Raw genomic sequence first — 14,275 nt, 5'->3', positions numbered from 1 at the left:
CTTGACCCATATATGTTGTTCTCAACACTGCATTAAGTGTTCTTTAAATGGCAATTTTATTAAGTGAACCACCATCCCCACCCCAAACAATACAATTTTTTTTTTTTTTTTTTTGAGATGCAGTCTCGCTTTGCCACCCAGGGTGGAGTGCAGTGGAGCGCAATCTTAGCTCACTGTAACCTTCACCTCGTGGGCTCAAGCGATTCTTCTGTCTCAGCCTCCTGAGTAGCTGGGACTACAAGCACACACCACCACGCCCAGCTAATTTTTGTATTTTTAGTAGAGACGGGGTTTCACCATATTATCCAGGTTGGTCTTCAACTCCTGAACTCATGATCTGCCCACCTCAGCCTCCCAAAGTGCTGCGATTACAGGTGTGAGCCACCGTGCCTGGCCCAACCAACACACAGAATAGTTTGCAACTGTCCTTAAGAGACAAAATTTAACATGGAATGCAACTATTAACACTGCCCATAGTAGCCTTTTCCTGTTTCTCTAACCTGTAACTCTGCTAGTCCTTTCTTTCCACTTGAGCGTGACAACTTTCTCGGTCACTGGTGATGAGATGTTTAGATACTTCTTTTCTCCCCTTTGACTAGTCTACTACTGCTCATCCTTCAAATCCAGCTGTTACCTCTCTCATCATTTTAACTAAGGTATAAACTGTCATGGCTCTATTATCTACCATGAACACATTGTTCCATCATGGCATTTGCTACACTTTGGTGTCACATCAGTGTATCTGATTAGACAGTTCAAGGGAAGTAGAAACCACAGTGATTTTGTCACCACTAAATGCCTAGAGCTTGGCATGATGCTGGGCAAAAGATACCCAAATTTGCTGAATAAAGCCTTAGTTCAGTGGCTTAACAGTGTGTATCCCTATTAAACGTTACTTACAGTTGGTATTTCCAAATAAGCAATAATACACAAATGCATTTGCTACACGATCAGGAACAAACTGCTGATCTTCTACTCCCTATACTCAAAACAGCCATACTGCTGCATGAAACTGAAATGGGCTTCAAAAGAGCTTGTTAAAGTAGGATAGTAGTAGTAGAGGTTGAGAAGTGTATTAGATGAGGCTATCAGATTTCTTTAATAAACCTTTTCCTCTCCTCATACCAGTAGCACTTCTTCACTTAACAGCTTTGCTTGATGGTTTTTAACAACTTAAGCAGACTTCATTCAAGGACAGTAAGAAAAACAGGCTTTCATGTAATTTAATCTAATGTAATTTTGAACATTCACTAGTCTTTTCCAATATTTCTGTAGAATTCAAAATGGAAAAAGGTATGAAGATGAGCTTTAACAATTTACTTTTGTTTTCCTGGGGAGGGGGTTCCTCCCCATTAATTCCATAAAACAGACAAGATCAAGGGCAATACTGATTCTTTGAAATCTAACTTATAATCAGTTAAACTTAGAATGCTTAACAAGAACTCAAGTGGAATGCAGATTCAGGAACTTAAAAGATAAAATGAAGGGTTTGAATTCGGTGCTTACCTGCATTCCATTTATTCTAGTTATGTTACTGAAAATATAATTAACAAACTTCCTAAAACACTTAGGAAGCTGACTGCTCAACTAGTTGTTAAGTGAGCACCTCAGTTAATGAACCTTCTGAGAATAAGCATACATTCTCATGTCTCCTGTAAGTGGAAGTCTCCCACATAAGAGTTGCATATAAAAGGAGACAAAAGAACTGTAGAAGCTAACTGATTAGAAATATTTAAAGGATATTTGTTTTAATATCAAGATACAATGATTGAAATAACTTCTCCATATTATTTGCGAATTATTAGGATCTGGAAATAAAACTGCCCTAATCAAGGTAATCAATGACATTCTACCTTTTTGAGTTTTCTTTTAAAAAAAGTTTCATATCCATATGAGATGACTTATATTGTGCAAATACAAAAGTATTTTATATGTGAGCTTGCTACACCAAGACGCTACAGTGACGTGTGACATCGTTTCCTGGAAACTGTGAAAATACACATTTGACCAAACAAAAGGCCTTCTGCAGCCAGGATAAGCATTCACATATTATACAGAATACTTAGAACCAAGATTCAGATCTTAATAAGACTTGTTGAAAAGTTCTCTGCCCCATAATGAGATACCCCTTTAAAAATATGGTTTGAGAGTAGAGACATAAGATACACATTGAAACTGTGATGGCAAAATAACCAAAAATAGAAAAATAGTTCAAAGAAATGAAACAGTTCTTTGAAAAACATACATAGGAAGTCAAACTATGAACACCTTTACACATTCACAACATCTGCACTAATGCATAGAAGTTCAAAACCTAGAAGGCATTTTCCCCCATCCCTTCTCTGAACTGATAGAGATCACTATGTAAAGAACTTAGTTCAATCCTGATTGTAAATGTCATGAAATTATTTTCTACACAGATAGCAAATTTAGTTTTATATAGGATTGCAAGAATACATCATCTAGGGATTACCCAGTGAACCACAAATGTTTTATCCCTCCCCCTAAGATACAGGTAACATATGGTTGTGGTACATCCCAGGCAGATGTCATTTAAAGCACGCAAGGGGAGGTGCTAGCAAAAGAAATATACTCATTTGCCAAAGTAACAGGTTAACCCTTCCAATATGATGTACCACAACCACACATGAGAAAAGTCAAGAACTTATTTTATTTTATTTTAAAATAAACATTGAAGATACCCCATTTCCCACCACCCTACAAAACTTTTGAATGTGGAATGTTCAACAGCCTATCCATTTTGGTAGGTTACAAAACCAGCAAAACTCCAGTTGTCTAATGATGAATGTTTGAGAATAGTTTTGTTTTTAAATAGCTGAGCACCTACTGGAAAAATTCCTTGGCTAAACGCTGAAAATAAAATTTAATTTTTGCACAGAAAATACCATTAACTTAGTAGCCTTTGCTTAAAGGTGGGATTAATTCTCCATGAAGTCAGAATGAGACAATAAGCAGCATTAAGTTCATAGGCACACAGAACTAGTGCTCAAACTGCTAGCACAAATTCCAACAGAGTACATAAGGCTAAGTTACTACTTAAGTGTCCATTTCCATCAAATTTAGAGACTCTCCCTATGCATCTAAGGGAAGGAATCATCACTTTGTATATAAATGCCTCCAGGAGATAAGGAGAATTCAGTTAAGGTTAAATTAGACAAAAGGTATGTGCAAGTACTAGAGAAATGTTGCTGGAGATAACCATAAAATTTGTGACACTAACGCGGCATGGGGTGAATCACATAAGCTGCTAGCTGTTGAACACCAGTGTTTCAAGATACAACTTTTATAAACATGTTTTATTTCTTTTGTTTATACCATCAGTACTGAAACTACTATCTGTCATTTCCCTGAAACAGGGAAATCAATCTAAAACACATACTGGTGCCTTTCAAAAGATAGCCATTTAAAAGGGTGGTAGCAGCAGGCATTTGATATCTTTTCCTTTTAAAAAAAGCTTTCAAGCTGAAGGAAAAACATGTGACCAAGAGTGTTACGATTATCCACTAGAGATTTTCATCAGTACCTGTACCAATTTAGGTGACAATACAGCAAAATCCAAGGATTAGTGACAGACAATGTACATGTCATAAGGAATGATAAATAGTACCAATCCTTACAAAAGTCATTGTCTCAAAGAAACTTAAGTATTCAAAAAGGTATCTAAATATTTCACATTAAGTACAGAAGCGGCCATCCAGATTACATCCCATATTTGTTGCATATTTTTCAAAAAGTGCCAATCAAAGCCTAATTTTGCGTCTTGGCTTTGTCTTATACAATATCAGCTGTTAAAAGCATTTTACATGTGTTTTCAAACCACAGTTGTTTGGCCAGATGAACAGTGCTGTGTCAAAGCTGGTAGCCAGCCTTAGATGTGTGATTAGGACCCGTGCATAATCTGGTATGCATCTAAACGTTCAGTGCTCCAATTTTACTGGAAAAGCTGTGAAATGCAGTTGTTCTGCCAAACCACACTCCACTCCTTTCATCTTCCTTTCTAGGGAAATATTTTAGTTTGTCAGTTACCACTGAATAACTCGAGGGCTGATTTGTAGATTTTATCCAATGTCAAAAAAGTCAATCTTGCCTTTTTCAAGCCACTTCAAATAACTATGGAGATTATTATCACCCTGTAAAGTATATTGTTTTACTCCTAAGCAAGGGTGAGGAATCTGAGTATTATGTGCAAGGCTCAAGATGACGCTTAGGACAGAACATGCAGAGTAAAAATAGTTTCCTTCCATATCCAGGTAATATAAAGCTGACAATTGTAGTCCTGTCTTTATGGGATGAAAACAGTCCCTTTACAATAAGTTTCCTGAAAGGGAGAACAAATAGATAATAACTCTTCTGGTAACATATTATGGTACACTGGCCAGTGTGTTTTTGGCGATTAAACATAATCCTGTGAATCAGATTAATTCACTTGCTGAGTGTTCATTTGCGGCATCCCTCTGTTGGGTCTTGGGGGCCCTCCACGACCTAGAAGACAAAAATGGCATTTGATTTTTCTTTCAAATATTATTTGTTTTGCCTTCAAGCAGATTTTCATCTGAAGTAAGAAGCATGTGGGCAGCTGTCACCACATTATTAGGCTTAAGAGGTCAATTCTTCAGTGTTCAAGTTTCCCCTGTCCTGGAAGTTGTCATGTGCAAATTTGCTCATGTTCTCTTAGCTAAAAGAAGAGTAGAGCTAATGGAGTATTCCACCAGTACTCATTCATTCATTCATTCAACAAGTATTTATTGAGTGCCTACTATGTGCCAGGCACTGTCATCAGGCGTTGGGAATAGATACAGCAGTGAAGACAGACAAGGTACCTGCTCTCATGGAGCTTACATTCTAGTGTACACTCTAGCTTACATTTCAGTGGTAAGTAACATTATACTATCAAAATTAATAAAAGCACCAGAATGAAAACAGACCTTATTACCTAAACTGTTAAAAAGACTACATAACATTCAAAATTGTATAATGACTTTTAACAGATAAAATAACTTTTTACATGCTGTTAAAACAGATTTTTAGCTATCAGTTAACTCGACTTTCATCAAATATGCTACAAGGTGGGAAAGAAGAACATAACCCACATTCACATGCAAATATCCTTTGATACTTCTAGTCAAGTCAGTAATTCCCAAGTGATCCATTAATTTTTAGAAAAATGTACCTTTTGCCTGGCCAGTTTCTACTAGCATTTAAATCAAAGTACTTTGTAATTCCTCCTTAACACACATTTTACACATGTTACGGCCAATAAATAGAGGAAACCTATTTGATGTTTAACCTTCCTCAAATCAGAGAACCATTTAGAATTTCAGACTACATGAAATGCAAGCTCTAACTGTTAAATAGGCTAACATCCTGTCAAAATGGGAAGTAGTTTTCTAATAGGAAAAGAAAAACAAAAACTCTTCAAACCTTTTTAAGTACATACAGTTCAACAAGTTAGGAATTTGGGAGTTTTGTTTAAAAGTCAGACTTGATATTTATATTACTAATAGAAGTCCAAAAGACATTGCAAATTCCATTAGTTCTATCACTTCTAAATGGTTCTCTAAATGTTAACTATGAACTATGGCTTATCTGGCCATTAAAGGGTGTCTGGCCCTAAAATATAATAGGCATGTTTCAAAAAATTAAGAGGAATAATAAATTTATATAAATGTTCAATCTCATTCCAAAAATGTCTTACAAAAATGTTTCAGTAAGTACTTCCTAAAAACATTTAGCAGGTTTTAGGACCTGAAAAATAATTTTCAGTTGGAAAAACACTTTTTCTGAGGAAGAGAATATGTTCTAGTTTTCAAGACAATTTATATAGTAACAGGGAAAGTCATTCAAAAATTAAAATTTGGGTCCAAGATTAAGTTTTAGAAACAGAGCATTTCATTTAATCCCTAGCAACAAGTCTGGAAAGGATAAATGTATTCCTAACATGCAGACTATGAACAGCTCTTCCAAGGCCAGAACAGAAGCTCCACTTAGGAGCTAGGATCACCACCACAAAATATTACCTCGTGGGGCTCCCCGTGGTCCACTCTGCCCAGAGCCTCGCTTGAAATTCTGCTGATATCCATCCTAAAAGACAAGCTAGTTAGTACTGAAAAGATACTTTTTAAAAAATGCTTACCCATCTATTCTTTCAGTCTAACAATACAGAGAAATCTTCCTCAAATCTTTTAGACACTTCAGTTTATCACAGCTATACCATATTTTGTAATTGTACTTCTACTATTCTCAAGAACATTAAGTGAAATATATTTCTCTGCTCTTGGAAATCACTGTCTTTAACAGATTTTACTGAAGGAGTACTTATATTGAATGCTAAAAAGCTTTTGTTTCAACAGAGTATCTTACACACCATAAAGTTAGCCCCAAATTAGTTACTTAGGTTCATTAAGCAACTACACTAAGCCACTTTCATTGGTTATTTAGCTCAGGCTTATATTAGTACTGGTTTACCTACCCGCTGATAGCCAGAGTAATCCCGGGGAGCACTGAACTGAGACTGTGTATAACCACTGTTTGGAGTGTTAGAGAATGAAGGGCGGTAACCATCATATCCTCCTAAAATTTAGGACAAGAAAAGAAATAATTTTCTTATTCACAAGGACCTTTTACCTTCTTATTAATTGAAAATGGGGAAAAAAGTAAAACATTATAATCCAGGCTAGTTATTCAAATTAATTTCCAATTTCCTATCTTGATCCAATCTGTTTATAAATTTCTGTAAGTACTAACTGTTCCTCAGAAGATAAACTTTTAACCCATCTATGCATGTAAACACACACACACACACCCATACAAACATAATAAACAATCCGCACAAGGGCTGGTAATGTGGAAAACACTTATCCTCTGAGATAGTGGTAGACATTAAATTAACATAACCAAATGAACAAAAATCCCATGATTTGTTATTTAAATAAATTATACCAAATATACAAATAAACAAATTATAACAATTGTACCAAAATATATTTTGTTTAAATTGTACATAAGAGGCTAATGCACACAGACACATCCTTCCCAAAAAACTGTGTGATCTATATTACAAATAAATAACGTGAACTAGTAAAAGGTTATTAGAACTTCCTGTTTTAATTTTTTACCTCTGAATCCATTGGCAGGGCCCCGGTATCCATTCATCAAGCCTCTAGCACCACGGGAACCTCCACGAGACACACCACGGCTATTGTAATAGGGCTGACTACTACGTGGAAATCCAGTGTTCTGCTGAGGAGGCTGCTGGTGGTTACCAGTCACTTGATGGGACTGGTCCGGGGAACCATGGTAAGTGCCCACCACTATAATTTTAAAAAGAAAGAAAAAGTATCACACGTATGTACACAGACAAGTGTGTGTGTGTGTGTATACACATAGCTCATTACTGTTTGTTCTCCCATGAACTTTCTAGTTTAAGAAGTGTCTTATATAGTCTCCTTTAAGTTTAATCCTTAAATTTAAATACACCAATAAAGAAAACTACACATGAATAGTCTCTTACCTTTCTCCTACCCTTAGACTAATCTAATGGGGGTAAAATTCTCCAACCACAATTCCAAACCTTTGAAAGCACAGTGCTTCCACATAAATTATATGAAAGGCTATATTAACGTCTCCTGAAAGGCATCTACCTTTTAGCACGAGACCCACAATGAAAGATTTACACTTATTACAATTACCATTTAGTACCATTTAATTACTTCTTTTCTTTATAAAGCTCCTTAGTGGTAGAAGTTTTCTTATTCTTTTAAATAACCTTTGGTACTTAGCAAAACAACTCTCTCATATTTAAACAGCTATATGGTAGAACATGCCATCAATTACATAGCTTAATCAGAGGAGGCTTTCAGCTTATAGCCCTTAATGCCAAATTCCAATTCAAAGTATTTTAAGTGGCAAGTACGGCCAATTTAGAAATCATGGCACTCAACCCACTTGAAGGTAAGGTTCTAGAAGGTACACACTAACATATATACAAGCTCCATCCACAATGGAGTTCTAGAATCTAGAAACTTTCAAAAATTAAATACTAAGAAACAATGTTATAATTCAAAGAGGAGAAAAAAAGGGTGCTAAATGTATCTTTGGGAGGTGAGGAAGATAACAGAAAAAAGGAAGGCCCACACACTAACAACAAGGGTCAGAAGCTGTTGGCCAACCCAAATTTCCCCTTTTGGGACAGAGAGAGAGAAAAGCAGCTTTATGACTCTTGAAAATCTTTACCCGACCTATTTTACATCCTTAAGAAACTCCAAATACATTAATAGTTGTTAGAATCCTATTTTGCAATGAAAACACTAGGGAATACCTAGAAGGAAAAGAGAGTCATGGCTCCTCTTTAACTATTTAATAAACCAACGAAATCATTCAGTGTCATCTTTTTATATAGACTGCCTTATATTATATCTCATAATTTAAAATAAGTGAATGACAAGAACACATAACATTTTCCATCTAAAAAGGTTCACTTGTATGCATTAGAATCACTTTTTATCAATAACAACTTTTATTAATTTTGATCAAATCTCACTGTAAGAAATTGATAGCAAGGCTGGATGCAGTAGCTCACACCTGTAATCCCAGCACTTTGGGAGGCCGAGGCAAGCCGATTGCTTGACCTAAAGAGTTTGAGGAGACCAGCTGGGCAACAAAGTGAGACTGCATCTCAACAACAAAAGTACAAAAAATAGCAAGGCATGGTGGTGCATGACTGTGGTCCCAGCTACTTGGGAGGGTGAGGTGAGAGGATGGCTTGAACCTGGGAGGCAGAGGTTGCAGTGAGCTGAGATGGCACCAGCGCACTCCAGCCTGGGTGACAGAGCCAGACACTGTCTCAAAAAAGGAAAGGAAAAGGAAAGAAAGGAAGGAACTTGCAGTAGAACAACTTAAGAGTGATCTTTATTTTATTTAATTTTTACTTTTGAGACAAGGTCTAGCTCTCTCACCCAGTGTTGTTGAAGCTGGAGTGCAGTCACGTGATCATGGCTCACTGTAACCTTGAACTCCTAGGCTCAAAGTGATCCTCCAGCCTCAGCCTCCTGAGTGGCTACGACTACAGGCATTTGCCACCTCGCCCTGCTAATTTTTGTATTTATTTTATAGAGGTAGGGCTCTATGTTGCCCAGGCTGGACTCAAACTCCTGGTAGCAAGCAGGCCTTCCAAAAAGCTGGGATTACAGGCATGAGCCACCAAACCCAGCCTTCATTTTATCTTAAAATACCCAAATTCCTAAATTTTGGTAAAGTATAAACTTATAGGCCATTTTAAAAAGCCAAAGATTCTTTTATCATGTTGTTCCTGATTAGACACGAACTCAAATTAGAACAAAATATCCAGAATGATGGGACATACTGAAATGCTTTGTTCAACAACTATCAGGCCAAGCATAGTAGTTCACACCTGTTGTAATCCCAGAACTTTGGAAGGCCGAGGCGGGTAGATCACCTGAGGCCAGGAGTTCGAGACCAGTCTGTTCAATGTGGCAAAACCCTGTCTCTACTAATAACATAAAAATATAGCTAGGCATGGTAGTGTACACCTGTAATCCCAGCTACTTGGGAGACTGAGGCAGGAGAATCACTTGAACCTGGGAGGCAGAGGTTGCAGTGTGGTGAGATCGCGCCATTGCACTCCCGCCTGAGCACTAAGAGTGAAACTCAATCTCAAAAAAAAAAAAACAAACAAAGAAAGGCCAGGCATGGTGGCTCATGCCTGTCAGCCCTTTGGGAGGCCGAGGTGAGTGGATCATCTAAGGTCAGGAGTTTGAGACCAACCTGACCAACGTGGAGAAACCCTGTTTCTACTAAAAATACAAAATTAGCTAGGCGTAGTGGTGCATGCCTGTAATCCCAGCTACTCAAGAGACTGAGGCAAGAGAATTGCTTGAACCTGGGAGGCGGAAGCTGCGATGAGCCAAGATCGTGCCATTGTACTACGGCCTGGGAAGCAAGAGCAAAACTCTTCTCAAAAAAAATCAGAGTGCCTACAACATGCCAGATACTGTCCTAGTCACAAGGGATACCTTACCAACACATAGTTCACCTTACCAACACATAGATCTTGCCTAAATTGAAGCTTTATTCTAATGGAAGATAATAAATGAATAAAGTATACATACAAGTAAAAACAAAATAGGATAAATGAGGCACCAAATAAGTGAGCTATATTTGAAAAAGTGATGAAGAGAGGCAATATTTAAGCACAAACTTGAAAGAAGTCAAGAAGCAAGGAATACAATACAGGAGACATAAATTTAAAAGATCTATTATATGACATGATGGCTCTTGTTAATAACAATGTATTATAGTATTCTTGAAAGTAGAGAGTAGATTTTTAAGAGCTCACACCACATTAAAAAAAAGGCAAGTATGTAACAATACAAATGTCAATTAGGCTGACTTAGCCATTCCACAATGTATACATATTATTTCATCACGAACTCCTGGTCTGAAGCAATCCTCCCACCCCAACCTCAAATGTAGCTGGGATTACAGGTACGAGCGGTTAAGCCTGGCCACAATGTACACACATTTCAACACAGCATGCTGTATGCCATTAAAAATATATATATATATTTATAGTTTCTATTTCTCCATTAAAAATAAATGATTAAAAAAAAAAAAAAAGAAAAAACAGAAAAAGCAATCCATATACTTATCAGTGGGGTAAAGTTTTTGCCAAGAAGGAAAGTATCAAGGCCCTGAGAATAAAGAGAACTTGCTGCATACCTGACTGGTGTGAGTATAAGGAAGAAAATGCATATAGAACAAGATAAAGGCAGGGGCCAGATCATAGAGGATTTTGTAAACCAAAGTAAGAACTTTGGATTTCTTCTCTAAATGCAATGGGAAGCCACTAGAAGATTTGCAAATAGGAGAGACATCTGACTTTGTATTTTAAAATGATCACTCTAGGCTGGCTGCAGTGGTTCACACCTGTAATCCCAGCACTTTGGGAGGCTGAGGCAGGTGAATCACCTGAGGTCAGGAGTTCGAGACCACCATGGCCAATGTGGTGAAACCCCGTCTCTACTAAAATTACAAAAATTAGTTGGGCATGGTGGCGAGTGCCTGTAATCCCAGCTGCTCGGGAGGCTGAGATAGGAGAACCCTTGATTCGCCTGAGACAGGAGAATTGCTTGAACCCAGGAGGTGGAGGTTGCAGTGAAATGAGACTGTGCCCTTGCACTCCAACCTGGGCACAAGAGGGAAACTGTCTCAAAAAAAAAAAAAAAAAAATCACTCTGGCTACTGTGTTAAGAACAGACTGGGCTAGAGTCAAGTTAGGAGACAACTGCAATATTCCAGACAGGAGGTAATGGCTACCTAAAATTATAGTAGTAGTATGAACGTGTTTTAAAAAGCAAGGTATATGAGCTGATTTTATGTTTTTATTGAAAATATCTATAAATATCAAAGTTATTTATGATTAATGTATATTTTGAAATGGTAACAAGGTTATCTAGCTCAAGTGCCTCACAATTAGCAAAGTCAAGCAGGATGCAAGGGCAAGACAGTTTCAAATCAATGGGTACAAGGGCAAAAGTAACCAAGTCAAATGACTGATTACTTTTAATTTCACCACACCATCTGAAAAAAAAAACCACAAAAAAAATATCAGCACAATGTCCAAAGGTTCCAATATACCTTCTCCACAACCAACTTATGAGTATATGGGAGTGAAGTAGTTTTAAAACAACTGGCAGGCCAGGTATGGTGGCTCACACCTGTAATCCCAGCGCTATGGGAGGCTGAGACAGGCAGAACAACCAGACCAGGAGTTTGAGATTAGCCCTGGACAATATGGTGAAACACAAAAAAATGAATTAGCCAGGCGTGATGGCACATGCCTGCAGGTCCAGCTACTTGGGAGACTGAGGTAGGATGATCCCTTGAACCCAGAGGCAGAGGTTACAGTGAGCCGTGATCACGCCACTAGTTTTTATCATTGAGAAGCTGAGCATAGTATAACTGACAATTTCTATAATTTCTATCAGAGCATGGAAGATTCAAGCTTCATACTAGTGATGCCGAATACTACAGGATACGTAAGAATTTACTACTGAAAAATCTATAATGCTGATCCAAGTTTAGCAATAAATTGAATAATTAGAAAATTTTACAACTTTTTAAAATCAGGCTGACTAAAGTATGAACTCCTCTGATTTCAGCAGAAATTGCTAGTTTGTTGTGGGAGTCCAATTAAATTCCAAATAATTAAAGAACCAAAGAACTCAAGAAGACATTAAAAGACCTAAGAAGACAAAGAATCTGGCTGGGCATGGTGGCTCATGCCTATAATCCCAGCGTGTTGGAAGGTAGAGGTGGGAGGACTGCTTGAGGCCTTGAGTTTGAGAAAAGGCTGTAGTCCCAGCTACTTGTGGGGATGAGACGGGAAGATCACTTGAGCCCTGGAGTTAAGAGGTTACAGTACAGGATTATACCACTGCACTCCAGCCTGGGAGACAGACAGAGACCCCATTTCTTAAAAATAAAAAAAATCTAAAGAATCTCTATCGGGCTAGATGACAAGGTAGTTCATGCCCATAATCCCACCACTCTGGGAGACAGAGGCAGTAAGTTCGCTTGAGGCCAGGAGTTGGAGACCAGCCTGGCAACACAGTGAGCTCCTGGAGACCCTGTCTCTACAAAAAAAAAAACACAAAAATTAAGTCAGGGAGGTGGTGAGCACCTGTAGTCCCAACTACTTAGGAGGCTGAGGGAGGAGGATCATGGAGTCCGGGACTCTGAGGCTGCAGTGAGTTATGCTGGCATCACTGCATTCCAGCCTGGGCAACAAAGTAAGAACCTGTCTCAACTAAATAAAGTGTCTCTACCTACATTACTATTGTGACAGGTATGATAACTAGCCAAATTATGACCTTATTTGACAAAATAGATTAATGTTTCAACCCAGTCCACGAAATGCAGCCACCATGAGTTTTTTCTTAACTTTGTCTAACTGACTTAAATGCCAAATATCATGTTAGAAGCCTTCAATCAATTAACAATTAAAAGTATAGTTTATCACCAGATGCAATGGCTCACGCCTTTAATTCCAGCACTTCAGAAGGCTGAGGTGGGCAGACCACATGACCTCAGGAGTTCCAAGACAAGCCTGGGCAACATGGTGAAACCCCAACTCTACCAAAAATACAAAAAATTTGCTGGGCGTGGTGGCACATGCATGTATTCCCAAGCTATTCAGGAGGCTGAGGTAGGGAGGATTGCTTGTGCCCAGGAGGCAGAGGTTGCAGTGAGCCGGTATCACAGCACTGCACTCCAGCCTGGGTGACAGAGTGAGACCCCATCTCAAGAAAAAAAGTGTAGTTTATGGTAATTCAAGCAACAAATTTAATTCCATATAAATTACACAATGCAGCAGAGATATTATGTAAGTTCAGTGACAAAAGGAAATGGGTATAAAGCCTCCCAAAATTGCATATAATTCACATATACAAGTACAGACTCAATTTAACTCATGATCTGCAATGAAAAATTCCTGTGGTCTACTACTAAAACAGAAACTCTAACACCACCACTCTGAAGTCTACACTGTCCTAACACTGTCAATAACTGTGCTGGAAAGCAAGGAGCCAACGAGGTGACACTGGATTTCGTACCTGTTTGAAGCTGTTCTTGCTGAAGCTCTGTTTGTTCTACTTGGTGAGGCTGACTAGAAAAGCTCTGGTTATAACTGGCCTGGTACTGATTTTGCTGTTTTAAAGTTTCTGGTTCATTAACAGGAGGAACTGGGGCATTCATATTGAACACCTGTTAGTAAATAAAGTAAATGATTAGTTCATCCTTTTATTCTCTGCTTTTAACATGGCCAAACTCAATGGTGGTTTTATCTCAGACATAAATAGACATCACAGAAGTCTCAAACACAAAAACATCACACACACAAAAAAACCCTTCAAGTGCTTCAATGTGGAAAAAGACATATATACCATATAGCACTTAAAGGGGAGTATAATAACATGCTGTGAAATGGAAGTAGAGAATTTAAAAAAAAAAAAAAAGGACATAAAATCAGCAGCCTTGGAAATGCTTTTACATAGATGAGAAATCTTTAAAATATAAACTCTGGCCGGGCGCAGTGGCTCACACCAGGAATCCTGCCACTTTGGGAGGCTGAGGTAGGCAGATCATCTTGCCTTTTGCTGAGGCCAAAATTTCAAGACTGGCCTGGCCAACATGGTGAAACCCTGTCTCTACTTAAAATACAATTGCAGTGACCCGA

General features: G+C 38.1%; 1 protein-coding gene across 4 annotated transcripts in view; it reads right to left on the bottom strand.

The window, feature by feature from the left end:
* Positions 1–2,652: 2,652 nt before the first annotated feature.
* Positions 2,653–14,275, bottom strand: part of CAPRIN1 (cell cycle associated protein 1) — a 49,875-nt gene continuing 38,252 nt past the window's right edge. For all 4 annotated transcript variants that reach the window (XM_035262341.3, XM_078340825.1, XM_078340824.1 and 1 more), the window contains 5 exons: positions 13,653–13,803; positions 7,137–7,331; positions 6,491–6,591; positions 6,039–6,102; positions 2,653–4,503 (listed from right to left, as the gene is read on the bottom strand). In XM_035262341.3, the coding sequence (XP_035118232.1) occupies positions 4,439–4,503; positions 6,039–6,102; positions 6,491–6,591; positions 7,137–7,331; positions 13,653–13,803 (576 nt within the window). In that variant the 3' untranslated portion in view covers positions 2,653–4,438. The remainder of the gene's footprint in view (positions 4,504–6,038; positions 6,103–6,490; positions 6,592–7,136; positions 7,332–13,652; positions 13,804–14,275) is intronic.

This window comes from Callithrix jacchus, chromosome 10 (genome assembly GCF_049354715.1).
Source record: "Callithrix jacchus isolate 240 chromosome 10, calJac240_pri, whole genome shotgun sequence".
Classification (NCBI taxonomy): Eukaryota; Metazoa; Chordata; class Mammalia; order Primates; family Cebidae; genus Callithrix; species Callithrix jacchus.
The sequence above is the reverse complement of the archived record's forward strand: the minus strand, read 5'-3'. Positions and strand labels throughout refer to the sequence as shown.